Genomic DNA, 15,823 nt, shown 5'->3' with positions numbered 1-15,823 from the left:
TGTCGCTCCTCTGCTGTCGCTCCTGTCGGGCCCTGGTCCCCCCCGCCACCGCCAAGGGCCCCCCCATTCCCGGTCCCCCCGGCGCTCACCTGCGCTGCTGCCGCGGCGCCCGCGCTCCCGGCGCGGCCCGGCCAGGCCCCGCCCATCCGCTGGCCCCGCCCCAGTTGCGGCCCCGCCTACGACCACGCCCCAGTCGCTGTACCGCTCCGCCAACGGCCCCGCCCCAGTCACGGCCCCGCCCAACCGACAGCCACGCCCATTGCGGGCCCCATCCACGTCCACGCCCCGTCGCCGGTCAGGCACCGACTGCAAAGCGCCGCGCAGCGAGCGCCGCCCGTCCACCCGGGTGGAAAAGCGCCGTGTCCCACGCACCGGTGACTCTGGGCCGGGCGCGGTGTGCAGCTGAACCCCTGCACTGGGTCCTGCTCTGAGCCCCAGCGAGGTGCAGCTGCACTTGTGCACTACACAGCCACCCCACGGGGCTGCTGTCACCCCCGTGCACAGAGCATCTCTGGACTGTCGTGGGAAATCAGTGGTTCCAAAGCAGCAGATGGGGATAAGAAATGTTTCCAGCCTTCAAAGACAATCACTATCCTCTGTCTCATTAATTTTTCAGCAGCAATTCGATACTCAAAGACCTTTTGCTAATTTGAAAAAAAATATATATCTTTTCACACATCTCCCCTTGCACTTTGGGTCACAAGTAATAAGAGATCGTGAACCTGGACTTGTGCTTTTAATTGTTTCCCTCTCACATGCAGAAACAAACAATCTTGGTATCGGACATTGCCCTGACTGGTCCTGCCATTGTACGACTCCCAGAATCACCATTTTTTCCTAAAGCTTCTGCTGCTGGAGGCATGTGATTAAGGTATAAATTGTTTTTGTTTTCCAGGTTATAATCCAATAAAAGCTCATTATTCTTGCAATCTAACTCAATTTTTTTCCCCTGAACATTACTAGTTGGCAACACATTTCTTACCATCCGTACAAAATGTGACTGCTGAAGTATTTATCTTCAACTCCATTTGAATCCACTATCAGGTCTTAAAATGACCTTTTAAAGCTCAGAAACTGTCTATTTTAAATCATCGGCCCTGACATGTGCTGAAGATATTTTTAACAGACTGTTTACAGGAATTCTGGTTTCTGTTCTGCTATTTCTTTCATTTTCGACAGCTTTTCTATTAATCATCTCCAAATTTCACATACAGGACTGTACTGAACACTTACAAGGACGAGCCTTGAAGAAAACACTGGTAAGAAGGGCTGGTGGCATCTGCGTGGCATTATTTCAAAGGCGTCCAATATTAGTTCAAAAAGACCATTCCCACAGCATGCTTATCAGGTCTAAAACTCCAAAAGGTTAATTTTGTATTGTCAGCTCTTATATGAAGCTGTGTTCACCACTTCTATAGGCAAAGCTAGAAGTAACCTCTCTTGTCCTCCATTTAGTGGTATACGGGGTAAACAAACAAATTAAAAAACAAAACAAAACAAACCTCACCACATCTAATTGCACCACAAAGCAAACAGGAAGCCAGAGCAGTTTTAGGAGAGTTGAAACTATTTGCTCCATGTGGTTAACACTACCAAAGAGGCGGGAAACCGCATTCGCGCTTCAGCCACGCCGTTGGTCTGCAAACACGGCTGCTAACTCGCTCTCATTTAAGAGTCAAAAGAGGGGGCTTTTTGGCAACAAGAGCTGAAATAGGATCAGAGCCACGTGAAGCGTGCAGCACCGATCCACACGAGCGGTCGGAGGCGAGCACAGAGCTCGGCTGTGCAAGGGCAGCTGCAGGTACGGGCTCTGCTGAGAAATGCCAAAACAAACAGCGCTTCGGGGCTCAAAGATCCCTGTTTCTTTTTGCGTCCCGCACAAAGGGGCTCTGTGCTGCACCATAATGCTGCCCTGCTACAGGATTTTAATTCTTTGTTGGGATTTCTTTAAATGCGTATATATTTTTTTATATATTTGTGGGCTTGACAATGCCCGACAGGGCCAAGGTTAAAGGCGTAAAAAAAGCCAAACAAACCTTATCTGCCCTGGTTAAAGGGTCATGGTGGTGACCCTGAGGGTCTCTTCCAACCAAAATGATACTATGATACTACAGGACTTGTAAAAGAGAAAAAGCCCTGGAGGCGGTTCTCCTTAGAAAGTTATCAAAATGAACCAGGAGGCTTCACTTGAACCCTCCTGGGGTGTTTCTTCATCAGAATTTCAAAGGACCAGCACAACATCCCAGAGAAGGGAGTGGAAAGTATTACATGTTAGATGGGGGGAGATGCTACTGACCCAATTCTGCAAGAGGCCACAGCTCTGCCAGGGATACAGTCCAAGCTACTGGCTGCAATCAGACAAAAATGGATTGTAGGAGAAAACACACACCATCAGAACTACACACGCTGCTCCGAAACCCCAAGACTTAATGCTTCCAAGAACAGGACCCGAAGTAAGGTCCTCACGTTCTACTCACACTGGCCCCGATGTCACGGCCTTTAATAAGTTGTTCCACCCATTTCTCTGCGTGCAGAACACAGATAATATTACTCCTGTGTTTCACAGGGCATTTTGTGAAGCTTTGCTGTTTGCACAAGTCATTTGAGGTCTTTAACTGGTGGTGCTACAGAAGTTCAAAGCGCCAATGTCGCAACACAAAAATATCGTTTGCTTCTTTATCACTTCAAAATACAACTGCACACACACACCCCCCCATGCTTTCCCACGCACACAAGGGCTATCTCTCAAAAACTCACTTCTGTTGAAGATTTTTTTAATACAAAACCAAAGGATGTCAGGCACAAATGGACAGAAGCCACGTCCCTTTTCTATCGGTTCTTCAGGAGGGACAAACAACTTTCCTCTGATTTTTTGCAATACCATTTCTTGGGAGTACTTTTTGCAGAAAGTGAGTGATCTATAAAACCACAGATTTCCATTATGAGTCATAACTGCCTGTTTAATTAAACCATGCTATTTAATCTTGAAATTACTGTTAGGGGATTCTGGATCTTTTTGTTTGCTACCAGAAGAAAAGCAACACTCAGAAGTACAGTTTAAGTTCACATAAGTGATGGGTTCTCAAAAAAATATAAACCCAGACCACAGCGATAAAGTCAGAGCACTAAATAAAAGGTCTTTCATCCAGTCTGGGAATTTTGGGGGTCCTTCTTAATTGTTTCCAGTAAGACCGGATCTTGCAAACTTCTGTGTGGGTGGCTGCACACTGAGGACAGACAGACACAGGTGCCTGCCCGTGCTAAATATTTTGCACAAACTCATGAGTTTGTTATATTTGGGTGGTGTTTGTTTAGCTTTATTTGATGTTTAAAGTGTGTATTCCAAACTAAGCAACATTCAGAACCCAAACAAATACACTCTCTGCATAAAAAATAAAATATATGTATCGTGTTACAAGATGAGGCAGATGCCAGTGACAAATGCTTTAAGAATGTTTTAGCAGCCACCTGAAAAATCACTTAAGAGTCAGAAATAAGTAGCAAAGGCCATTCCATGAGTCATCAATGACAACAAGCAGAACAGGAATGTGAATGCTATGTTTTCCTTTTTTTCTCTCAAATGAGAGACGGTTTGGGCTGAAAGCAAATTATTATTTTTACTGTTACCAGGATAAAATTTCCATTTGTGAAGAGGGAAATTTCCACCTGAGACATAATGATGAAAAATCATTTACATAGCTGGAGGTAAACCCACAACTTTTACCCTGGGAACAGCGTTGAAGGAAAAACAAACTCTTTTCGGTAGCAGGAAAGTGCAAAATTTTTGTCCTCAAATTTTGGGCCAGAAATAGATAATGTTTGTTTGCATTAAGTCTTTAAAAATATTTACAGAGACGATGTATTTCACAGAAGCAAACATTCCAGCCCGCCTAAACACAACTAGGACTGGGAAACCATACCGGACAAGTATTAACTACATTGAGCACTTACACTATATGCTACAAGGCTGAGTGCCTCTCAAAATAAAGTAAAAAGCTTCACTGTTTGTTATTACTGTATCATCATTTAAAATGTGGCAGCAGCCTGGGTTTGAGTGAGGTTGGGTCTCCCCACACACCAGCAGGAGGCACTTAAGTAGCTAAATTTGCTGTTTCACAGGAGTCTTGTGGGTCTCACGCTGTCCCTGGCCATGGCACCAGCCTGGCCATGGCACCGGCCACGCTATGAACTCGCTGCCTCAATTTCCCGTCTGGGACGGAGGGAACAGCAACGCTCAGTATTGGATCACTCAAGAGACCAGCGTTTACAATGTGATTTACGAATGACAACCACCAATATCATACCAAACTGTTTTGTACGATACTCACAGATCTTCTACCCAGCGATGCAGCGACTAATATTATTAATTTGGGTTGGTGGAAAACAGTCACAGTAACACTTTTTTTCTCTAAGTAACCCAGGCAGCTTGTTACAATGGAATTTATATTCTTCTGCATTTTTTCCCAATAGTTCAGTGCTGTTTTTTTTCCTCCTTGACTGCCAAATTGAGACCCAGAATGACCTAGTGACTCTCCAACACAGGGACACGCAGGATCTGGACAACAGCATGGCCCCTGCGCAAAGCTCACACACAAAGCACTCTGCTGGCCCTCCTCACCATGCACGTGCCAGAGCCCTGGGGCTCCCAGGCCCTAAAAAGGGGGTTAAAAATACCTGTCATCCTTATTCTTCAAAGTACCTTTTTGGCATAGCCCAACAGAGCAGTCATAAAGCCTGTGGTGCTGGTGGAGGCTCAGCAAGGTGGCAACTTCACATTGGATTTCCTATTTTATTTCCTTTTTACCTGCAACAGGAAAAAACTCAACCTCTCATTTCCTTCCTCCTACCCACTTTCTGTTTAGTGTTTTGAGTGACTGGTATAAATGAGCTGCAGTCAGGAGCCAGATTTTCAATTTGCTCTCCTTCTAAAGGCCATGGGTAGAAAGACACAGAACAAAACCTCATGGATAAAACGACAAAATAACAGGGGTAGGAGGGGACACACATAGTTAGCAGAGCTCCCAGGCAGCAAGAAGACTGATGCTTGGATGCCTACATGCAGAAACCAGGGGCACATCACTGCCAAAAAGGAGATGGATTGTGCCACTGAGTTCATGCGCAACTTGGGCAAGGTGACGCTTTCTGAATTAGGCTTGGAAATTTATTGGAGAAGTTGAATGAAATCTATACAGCCTCTTTCCATAAGCACCAGCTTGATAGGTACGTGCTGTTCTGTACAGCACGTAATTATTGCCAAAGCATGTTGCCAAGCCACACTGCTTTGTGTGACTTTGAGAATTAAATGATCTGGAGTTCCCATTGGAAATACCAAGAAACATGGAAACCACTTGAAAACATAGACCAAATGCAGCCATTTGCTAGAATACCGCAAGAGGGGATGTAGCTTGTTTCCAATGACCTGACCATAAAGCCACACTTCTAGAAGGAAAAGTTTTGAAAGAATCAGCAACAAGAAATAAGGCACCAGAAAAGGGAACTATCACAATTATGTTAGTGTCAGCAAAGAGCCTCTCGTTACCATCCCATTTCAAACTTCTATATTCTCAGCCAAAAAGCAACTCTCTCACGATGGGGCACAGCAGGAAACTTGGGTTGCTTTGCTCTGAGAGGTCAGAGATGCCAGGGGGTGAGGTGGACGCGCAGGAAAGCGCTGGCCTCAGCACCGGCCAGTGAGCCTGTCGGCACTGAACTGCTCAACGGCAGCACCTCCTGGCTGCTGCTTTGGCGACCACACGCCACCCACCTGCTCATCCCTCAGGTTCATTTGGGGTGCTCGGGGAGCCAAGATGCTCACTCAGTTGTCTAAAGAAAAGTTCGTAAAGAAAAAAAAGCCTTTATAGACATTTCCTTCCCATTCCCGAAAACACCCAGTAAAAATATATGTAGCTACTACACACAATTCCTCCTGTGGCAAAAGCGAAAGAAATTCAGAAGCCCTTTGGCACTAATAATATATCCTTCCTCCTCCTCAGACTTCTCCTTTCACAGAAGCATTTCTCTTTCCATGTCATTTCCCAGCCTGTCACACTTGCCTATTTACCAGCTCCCGCCCTGCAGCCAGACAAATGCCCCTTTACAACACCGAGCTCCTGACATGCCATATGGGCTTTTAATGTCACATCATCACAACCCCAGCCACAGCACCCACTTAGAGACCATTCAGCACTAATAGGTCATGCCCTGACTATTCCTCCGTGCACATTATTTATTTACCTTTCTTCTCTTCCTTCAATGCTTTATTGATTGCTGCTGCTTATTCCCGTGCACTCTGCTTGTGTGTTCCTGGTGCTGGGAGGTCACGGGCAACAGTGGGGGAATGGAGACCAGCATCATATTCTGTTCCCGAAACACCAGGCAGCCTTTTCCTTGTGGTCACGTAGCAAACAAAGACCAGAGCAGCTCCCTCAGATTAGCAAATGACAAAAAACCAAACCAACTAACCCCTCAAAACCCATTTTATTTTATTTTTATTGCTGAATCAGAAGCAGCAAAAGTCCACAGAGATTTGAAATGTATTTTGCCAAGAGATGCACACGTACATGCATCTGATTTCATTTGTCCCCCATGGCTCCTGTCTTTCCTGAACCCTTATCTCCATCAGCACCTTTGCTGGTAACAGATTACTTGGCACTGGGAATTGCTCAATCCAGAGCATCACAGCAGTTTCCCTGCTCCCTTTTTGAACCTCTTTTGTGGGGTCCAGCTGACCAAAGGAGGGAAGGCAGCCAAAAGTCTACTCAATTTACAAATTGTGAAAAATAGCATGTGAAATACTGCTGTGTTGCAAAAAAAGTAAAGACAAGGTTACCTGACAAACTTGCACAGGAGAGAGAGCTCACAAAGTCTTCCCCTTCAGGTGCTTTTGAGATAGCAAAATGGCCAGCTATGGGACAATCAAACCTTGATTGATTTTTATCACATTGTTGATGGTCACTGTTTCCAGCTCGTTGGCAGATGGTTGTGCTCCCAACCTTGGCCGTACTTTGGAGACCTTGTAACTACAAGCAGTCTACAAACACATGCCTGGGCAGTTCTACACACATGTGAATTAGCAAAGGTTGAATAAGGTTGAATATGCTGGGATCAGTCTTATAGCAGAAAATTAAAACTGGTCATGCTGCTTCTTTTATGTTGCAAAAAAATAGAGGAAGAGACCATAAAAAAAAAAAAGCACAGCATAACTGATTCTGAAAATAATGTTTTTCTCTGCTCTGAATGAGGAGTCAGCAGCTCTGATTGCATGTGTGCAAATTCCCCCCAAGTTTCCCTGAAACTTTCCATTACGGAGAGGCAACTGAGCTCTAGTAAAGAGCTATTAAGTTTATGCTGCTACTTGTTTATTTACTCGGTTTAAGATATGTTAGATCTTATCACAGGTGACTGAATCACCCTCTGCTACACATGTGTAGTTAACTGTCCCTGAAGGAAAGGAGCACATCAGCAGTTCTACAGGCTGCAAGTGCTCAGAAATCATCTGGCTGTAACCGGGCATCTCACTGGGCTTGTCCCTCTGTTTGACTGATTCTCTTCAGTAAAGAACAATATTCTGGTGAAGTCCAATCTTTCCGTGCTTTGGCGGCTGTTTTTCTCCTCCCTGCCCATTTGCCTGCTGTTGTCTTGCTAATTATTTTTTACTAGGCTCAATAACTGATGCAATCTTGCCCTGCGCCTACAGCGCTGTCTGGCAAGCAAGGGGCTCCAGCAGCAGCAGCTGTGCTGGCTCGGCCGCCCGGCCGCCTCCTGCGGAGATAAACCATTGCCAGAACAAGACTTTGCAATCTAATCCTCTATTTACCTTTCTCTGGACTCTGCAACTGTTATCCAGAAAATCAGCTTTTCAAGCCACTTAGCAACACGTTAGCAAAGAGAGGGCCCGATGTCACCAATAAAAACAGCACCTCAGGAGCAGCCATTTGTGCCGTGCCTTGGCCCAAAGGCATCCCTCACAAATTTTTGCTTCTAGAGAATTTATCTTTCGACTCACCGGCAGAAAAGGCATCAACACAATCATTTCAGATTAAAAATAATCTGTTCTGCAACAATCATACTGAATAGAGCACAGGACTCCTTGTGCCTCTCATTAAAGCACAGAGCATTGAACAAGAACACAGAGCACATACTAAAGTTAACATGATCATGGTTCCATATGACAGAGCAGCTCCCTCGGCCCCACAAGTTATTCATCTGCCAGAGATGAATTATGGATTTAATCAGAGTAAGTAGAGACTCACTCATCTAAGTCTGTAGGAAACTGGGAAAAGGCAGAGTTCCTATAATGCAGCTTGCTTTCCATGAATGCTGCCAGGCATCCGACAAACAGAAGTCACAGCTCTCATAATTCTCAGTCCTTTACAAACCGTTAGCAATTGCCATCATGCTCTCAGCTTGGGCATCACTTCTCTGAGCAGTTTGCTATCGTCCAGCCTCTGCGCGAGCACCAGCTGGACAAGATCACAGAAAGGCAGAGCAACTCCTAACCACTGCCTTTCAAACGAGGTACTTGCCCATCACACAACATAAAAAAACCTGGACTGTGCAGGCTTTTTAAGTCTAAGATCCCAAATTCTGCAGGAATCAGCACTGGCAGTTCATCTTTCAGCATTATTCTGACACTGACTACATCCAACTGACTACCAAAAGGTGCCTAAGTACAGGGCAAATTCTAGTTTTGTCTATTCAAGAGCAGCTGAGGAAGGCAACTGCTAAAGAGGAAAATTAACAGACAATTCTGCTGCCATCACGCAGCACCGGGCAACGCATTTCTGAGGAGTAACCCACAGCACCCCCCGCTCAGAGAGCCACTTCTGCGGCACACAGCGGCAGGATCACACCCAGAGAAACACATGAGCATGTAGCGCCTTTTCCAGAACCTGCACCCAAACCTTTTGCAAGTGTCGCCAGAGGCTTCTTCCAGCCTACAAACCTCCACCCCGTCCTCCGCGCCGCTTGCAGCTTGTTGTTTCGAAGAGCGGTGGTGTGAAAAAACAGGAAGCCATGCAGAGAAGAGAGAGAATACAGATTGAGGCACAGAAACTGCAGCAGCAACAGCTTCCCCAACCCCCTCTTCCCTTCCCACCCCCGTACCACAGGCCGCATTCTCAGCGAGAAACGCCGCTCTTGCTCTTGACGGGAAACTGGTTACGGAGTCGCACGGCCAAAGAGCCACTGAGGGAGGGGAAATCCAGCAGCATGAAGGGAAACATGTCTCGCTAGACTCTGCTGGTCTCGGGGGCAGAGGTGGGAGTCCAGCTGGTATTCAGAGAGCCAGACTGAACCCACGGGTAGCAGAGGATCCCAGGGTGCCTGCTGCACTTCCAACCTGCGTCCCAGCACACGGGGGCTGCTCCTGCGCAGTGGGAAAGGCAGGAATGGCTGCAAGGAGCTGCTAGTGCACCCTTTTCTTGAGGGGGCTGTGCTGGTGGGGATGGCCGCTCGCAGCCATTAGCTTGTTTTCTAAAGCACTGCTCTCTTTGTAGCTTGGATAAGGTATTTTTGCTCCATCATGCATGGGAAAAGTCCTAAAGCTAGACTAGCTCTGGGACAGAACACAAGTCTAATTCCTGCTCTGAAGGTCCCATGGCCACAGATTAAGAGGAACAGGTCACAGCAAACACTTCGCTTCCATTTCATTCTTTAAACCTCAAGGAAATGTATGGAACTCCTTTACCCCCAGGAGTCCAGATTTGCAGCTTCCAATATCTTCCGAAGACCATCCTACAGACTATCTGAGCTTTGCTTATGACCTGCTGCATGCAAACAGCTCTTTGCACCATTTTTACACATGTATATAACCTGTTTAAGGAATAGGGATTCTGAGTTGCCTCTATCTGTTGAAGAGGGACAGCGGATCAGCTTGTCTGCAGCTCTTGGCATTCATAGCTCTCCCAACTCATCCTCTGCCGGCAACTTCTGACAGAAAGATTCCTGTTTTGCAGGAGACTTTATTGCTCACACCTCTGTCTTTTCAGAATTCTACATAAGGCTGAGAGATTAAAAGGGTGGAGATGGGGAAACAACAGCTGGGGCAAAAACACAAGTAGGGGATAGAAAGGTCAGGCAAACCCCTGACAAACAAGCAAACACCCTGACTTCTATTTCATATAAAGTATGTCCAACTTATCTCTGCGTGTAACCACATCTATTTTTATGTCAACCAACTAGCTGGATAAAACAAAAGGAAAAGAAGCAATGTCACAAGAATCCTGGTGATGTTAAAAGCAAGGGAAAATGCCAAACTCAACACATTTTATCTAGTGCTTCTGGAGACCAGAGCTCAACATTTAAAATGAATGCAGGTGGGATAAGCGTGCATAACCTGAGCCATAACAGGCAACAATTCACAATAGTTAGCCACAAAATGACCTGCCACATCCCATAGTGAGCGACAGCTCAGGATCTGTTATAGGCCCTAGCAAGTTAAGATATTAGCACAGCGTTTGTCAAAAGTCTTTTACAACTGTACTAATTCAGCACTGTGAAAATGGTCCTCATTTTCTACTGTTAATAACAAATAAAACCATTATTTTAATTGCTGAAACCAAAAGGGGAGGGAACGAAGACAGATGCGAGGCAACACAACAGAAAAGAATTAAACAGTCTGATATCTGCTGGTGGGAAAGGGGAACACAATATTTCCTTGGTCATTTTCAAAGCCTCTGTATTGCTTGCACAGGGATATGCTGTGCTGTGGTTTATTTATAAAACCTATAAGAATGTTGACCCAAGGCTACAACTTGAAGAAAAATAAGCAGAGGTCAGGTTTTCTAAATGTAGTCACAAACCCAAGAGAATGAGGCTTACCAATAAGACCCTCTGCTGCTGGAGAGATGCGAAACACGAGAGAGGCCCCTGTGCTTCGGAGCCATTAAAAAAGCTGTGTGAACCATGAGCAATCCCCCTGGTTTAAATGTTTAAATGCAGCCAACACTGCAGTTTTCTGTTCCAGCCACAGAAGTAATGCGGGGAGTGATGGGGGGAGCGTGTGAGTTGCTGAATGAGGTTGGGGGGATTCCCAGCGGTAAAGCTGGCAGAGCTGGGCAGCCAGCCCGCCCGGGCTCTCTGTTCTGTCCTGTCTGGTTCAATAGCTGATGAAGAGAGATGCTCCTGCAAGCAGTGATTCAGAGCAAGGCCTCCATCTAAATGCTCTGAATCATCCTTGGGAAGAGAGCTCTGCTGACAACTGAAGGAACCCCCCGAGAAGGCAGAGAGCTATGAGAGATGATTAACTCTTCTGTGGCATTCAAATAAAGACACACGTGTAAGAGATCTAACCGTATTATCTAACCCTAGTCAATAAAAGGACAAAGCAGGTGCAATAAGGAGCATGCGAGGAGGAAGGACAAGAAACTTGGGCTGCAGATAGGTCAGCCATGTGCATCACTTCTATTCTTACAAGAAATACAATAAATTCCACCTACACCTGACTGGACCTGCCCACAGGAAAAAGGAGAAAGCACTGCAGGTGAAAATGGCATTTGAACTCATATTCCCATCTCCATTTATAGGCTTTTAGAATGTCCCTTTGACATGTGTATTTATTGTTTCATTTTGCAGAGGTGTTTCACTGAGACCCGTTTCAGCCTCATTAATAACCATCCTTCTTACCAATGAGCAACACCAACGCTCCACCTAGTGGAATCACAAATGGTTTTAGCCACAAACAGAGGCTTATGTACTGAGCACAGTTTCCCTTCCTAGACACTAAACATTTTTTTAAATAGAAATGCCAGGGGCCTGAATACTGTAGCTGTGAAGACTATTACGCACAAGTCTGCTGGTAAACTAATTATAGTTAAATACATCCAGAAAAGTTAAAAACTAGAACTGCTTCAGGAAATCCTGAAGACTTAACCAAAAAATGAAAACCAAACACAAACAACAACCCCCCCACCCAAAAGAAACACACCACCACTTCCATACACCAGTAACACCTCCCTTCCCCCAAAAAAGCTAAATTTAATTGGGAATATCATTTATTTACTCAGAGAATCACCCACAAAGATGAAGGAAAATCAGTCTTTGAAGGATTTCAGACATACAAAAGAACTTCCAGCTACTAAATCAGCAGTGACAGTGGATTGATAACAAATTAGCTGTTCCCAAATTTAAATGTAGAAGTCCAAACTGACATACTTTTAAATGCCTGATACTCAAAAATTGTGAGAGTATCAGGTGTCCAGCACCCAAAATTCACTAGTTTTGAAAAACCTGGACCAGATGTAGCTGATACTTTCCACTGTGCTCATCATCTCTGTGTGAGAATAGACACCTCAACAATAGTCCCCTGAAAGTTAAAACAGGGAAGAACAACCAAAAAAAGCTACAAAAACCCAACAATAAAGTCCACTTTAGAGTATGACGTGTCTATTTCTTGCTGCATGCAGGATTACCTGAGCTGGACAAAGGTGCAGTAAAGCACTTGTTTACTTGCCAGTTGCTGTAAATGGCTGTAAATACACATTTTTTTCTGTTCCACCTCTCTCAGCTGGGTCAGGGCCCAGGAATGAAGCCTGGAGCTGCCACTATAACACACACAGAAATAAGTGGCAAATTCTTCCTCTGGACACATACAAAGCCAACAGCACCAAAGGCCTTGCAGGCCGCGGGCACGCAGCCTCCAAAAAACCACCCAGGCTGCTTCCTTTGACCTATAAAATTCACTTTATACCCTCATTATAATCTTTTATGTTTGAGGGGAATAACGAGCATAGAAGTGATCTTTACTTGAAGGCACAGAGAAGTAACCTTATCTATGCATGGGGTGGGAGGACACACAAGGGAGCGCCCACAGCGGAGGAGGCCGAGCTCCCCTCACAAAACACAGCGTGAGGCGCCAAGTCACGAAACAGAAATAAAAAACCCCATTACTTACCTCAGCCCAACCGTGCCGGGGGTCACAGGCAGATCGGCTCCAAAAACAACCCTGGTTCGGGTCTGGTTTCTGCAGGGAGAGCTCCCCAGAGCAGCAGGGCCTGAGGAGGCTCTGGCTCTGATGAGCCCAGATCAGGCGCAGGTGTCCCCAGGTGCCCTGGGCCTCTGGGTAACATGAAGTTACCCTGGAAAAATGATTAACTGGCCCTTCAGAAAGTGGAGCAGCTGTTTCCCCCTCCAAGAGAGGGTACTTCACATAAAAAAAGAGAAGCCGTCCCAAAAATCCCACTTTTTGGCCCTGTTTTGCAGCCTTTATTTTATTTGCAAGGGACAATTAAGATGACCCAGACTGGGACACCCTGCGGCCCACAAGTGACAGAAAACCAGCGAGAAGCACCAAGAGCAACATACGGAAACCCTTATGTGCTTATGTACTTGCATTCCACTCTGGGCACCAAACGGATTTTATAACCAAAGTTCAAATAGAGCTTTTCAAAGGACAGCAAGTGGCTTCGTTTTCAAGGTTACCAGGAGCTACGTGAAAAATGAGACACAAAGAAAACAAAAAGCAACCTGAAAAATCATAAAACTGCAATATCTTTAATATGTTGGCATCCTGTAATAACAACCATAAAGTTGTCGCCCCAGCTAAACCTAACAGTATTTGCAGCATTGTTTATATCATATTGTTAGAAAGTAAAGACAACATACAGAATCATTTTGTAAGTCTAAAATAGCAACCATAAAACTGGATTTAAGTCGCACCTTCTTTCAAGGATCATCAAGAAAGCATCAAAACAGTTTAAGTACTTTCTGAAGCCACAACTGTTAAGAAACACCATTTATTAAACAAGTAATTAAATATAACATGCAAGTGCTGCTCTTCACCTAATGGTATTTGAACTCTTGTCTCCCTTGAACTGAAAACACAGTTCTTACTAGAAGTGTATTTTGTCTCTGAACCCTTATTTTGAGGGGAAAGCACAAAAACAGCCCCTCCCGAAATTAAAGGGGAAAAGACCCTTATATGGTAATTATAGCATCATTTATAAGAAACATGTTAACAAGGAACATATGTAAACATATATAACAAGCAACAATATAAAACAACCCTTTACTGTATGAATAATACCATATATATTCACTACAAATACAAACCCACAGGATTTCCAGTATACTCCAAAGAGCTTTGGGGTTTGTGTTTTGCTGAGTTGGGGGTCTCCCTTTCCCCCCCCCAAAAAAAAAAACCCACATATATTGCTTTTTCAGAAACTTTGAAAGAAAAGCTCCAAAATGAGTTTAAGGACACTTGAAAGGTAATTTCCCTGCATGAACCAAGTTTCACTATTGCAAGGACCAGCATCTATGAGACTCCCCGTGTCCTTTCAGATCGGGAAGATCCTGATCACCTTGCTCGAATGCAGCCCCCGCTTAGTCTTGCCTGAAGGTCCAAACAACGGAATCATAACGCCCCCATCCCCAAATCCAAACCGATGAAGCAGTTCTGAAGCACAATTCACACTCCTCGCAGCACGGAGGAGTCAAACAAGGCAGCACATCTCAGTCACCGCAACGGGAACTTTTCACATCAATCTTCCTTCAGGCGTCTCCCATAGCTTGAGCGTTTTTAAGTCACTTTCTCAGAAATTCAGCCGAGATGCAGAAGCACCCCGGAACCCGCAACACCCCGTCCCAGGGCAGCGCATCTCCCGCCGGGGTCTCATTTAAAGGCGGGGAGCAGCTTCGCCCCCCACTCGCAGGTCACCCCCAGCTCCGGCTCTGCCGGGCGCAGAACCGCCCTGGCCCCGGGGCCGCCGGGCAGCGGCCAGGCCGGCAGCCCCACCGGCGGCCCCAGGAAGCCGGGCGGGCCCCAGGCGGGCAGCTCGGAGCAGCGGCAGCCGCAGGGCAGCGCCAGCGCCGGGCAGGGGCCGTGCGGGCAGCCCGGGGGCAGCGGCCGGGGCGCGGCGGGGGGCGGCGCGGCGGGCGGCGGGGCCGAGGGGCGGCGCGGCCGGCGGCGCCGCCGGTAATCGCCCTCCGGGAACATGTCCTGGAAAGCGGGGTCCAGCGCCCAGTCTCCGCCGCGGCGGGGGGCGGCGGGGCCGGCCTGGCTGCGGGGCAGGCGGCGGAAGCAGGGGTTGAGGCTGAGGTTGTGGCGGACGCTGTTCTGCCAGCCCTTGGGGCAGCCGCGGTAGTAGGGGAAGCGCCCCGCGATGTAGGCGTAGATGCCGCTGAGGGGAAGGCGCTGCTCGGGGCTGGCCCGGATGGCCATGGCGATCAGAGCCACGTAGGAGTAAGGCGGCTTCTGCAGCGGCTCCGCCGCTCCCGGGCTGCCCGCAGCCCCCCGCGCCTCGCCGGGCTCTGGCTCCCCCATGGCCGCAGCTCCCCCGGGCGCGCAGCGGCCCCTCTAAAAGTTCTCCACCCCCCCCGCCAGCCCCCGGGCTGTTTGGGGTCGCGGGCGGGTCAGGACGGCGCTTTAGGTTCGCAAACCCAAACACCGAGGAGCGGGTGAAAGGCGGCGGTGGGGGGAGAACTGCGGGAGGGGAGCGGAGCTCAGGGCAAGGGCAGAAAGGCCCAGGGGGGGCGGCCCCGGCAAAGCTCAGCGTTGAACCGCAGTTTACCTGCAGTGAAAGCAGTGGAATATATTGACTCTTAGCGTTTCAGTGAGGTGAGGTGCTCAGCTGCACACCCACTGCTTCCAGATGCAAACGCATCCTGCCCTGGTGCAGCACACAGCATCATCACCACTGGCCCAGCTGCTCCCCAGCATCACAGCTGCCAGGGGAAGCCTCAGCTCAGCAGATCCTCACCAGTACCAACGAGGAACAGCAGAGGAGCAGAGCTCTGAGCCACAGCAGGCTTGATTTTATCAGTGTCGCATTTGTACAAGCACTACAATTCACCAAATGCTTTGATATACATCCATACATAAAGA

At 47.2% G+C, this 15,823-nt stretch overlaps 2 protein-coding genes across 8 annotated transcripts in view; both read right to left on the bottom strand.

The window, feature by feature from the left end:
- The window catches only part of PIK3CD (phosphatidylinositol-4,5-bisphosphate 3-kinase catalytic subunit delta), a 35,616-nt gene extending 26,372 nt beyond the window's left edge, over window positions 1-9,244 (bottom strand). Inside the window, exons 1-2 of one of the 7 annotated variants that reach the window (XM_065037482.1) lie at window positions 9,106-9,244; window positions 8,904-8,973 (exon numbers count right to left, since the gene is read on the bottom strand). The gene's annotated coding sequence lies outside the window, so the exon portion shown is untranslated. Of the gene's footprint in view, window positions 1-89; window positions 173-8,903; window positions 9,044-9,105 lie in introns of those variants that run through there. The other 6 variants (XR_010467410.1, XM_065037487.1, XM_065037486.1 and 3 more) reach the window with 6 other exon arrangements.
- A 5,225-nt stretch (window positions 9,245-14,469) lies between these two features.
- On the bottom strand, window positions 14,470-15,399 carry LOC135575969 (forkhead box protein L2-like). Its single transcript, XM_065038004.1, has one exon. The coding sequence runs from the start codon at window positions 15,260-15,262 to the stop codon at window positions 14,612-14,614; it is 651 nt and encodes a 216-aa protein (XP_064894076.1). The 5' UTR covers window positions 15,263-15,399; the 3' UTR covers window positions 14,470-14,611.
- Window positions 15,400-15,823: the final 424 nt, after the last annotated feature.

This window comes from Columba livia, chromosome 21 (assembly GCF_036013475.1).
Source record: "Columba livia isolate bColLiv1 breed racing homer chromosome 21, bColLiv1.pat.W.v2, whole genome shotgun sequence".
NCBI lineage: Eukaryota > Metazoa > Chordata > Aves > Columbiformes > Columbidae > Columba > Columba livia.
This window is presented reverse-complemented; position numbering and strand designations above follow the sequence as displayed.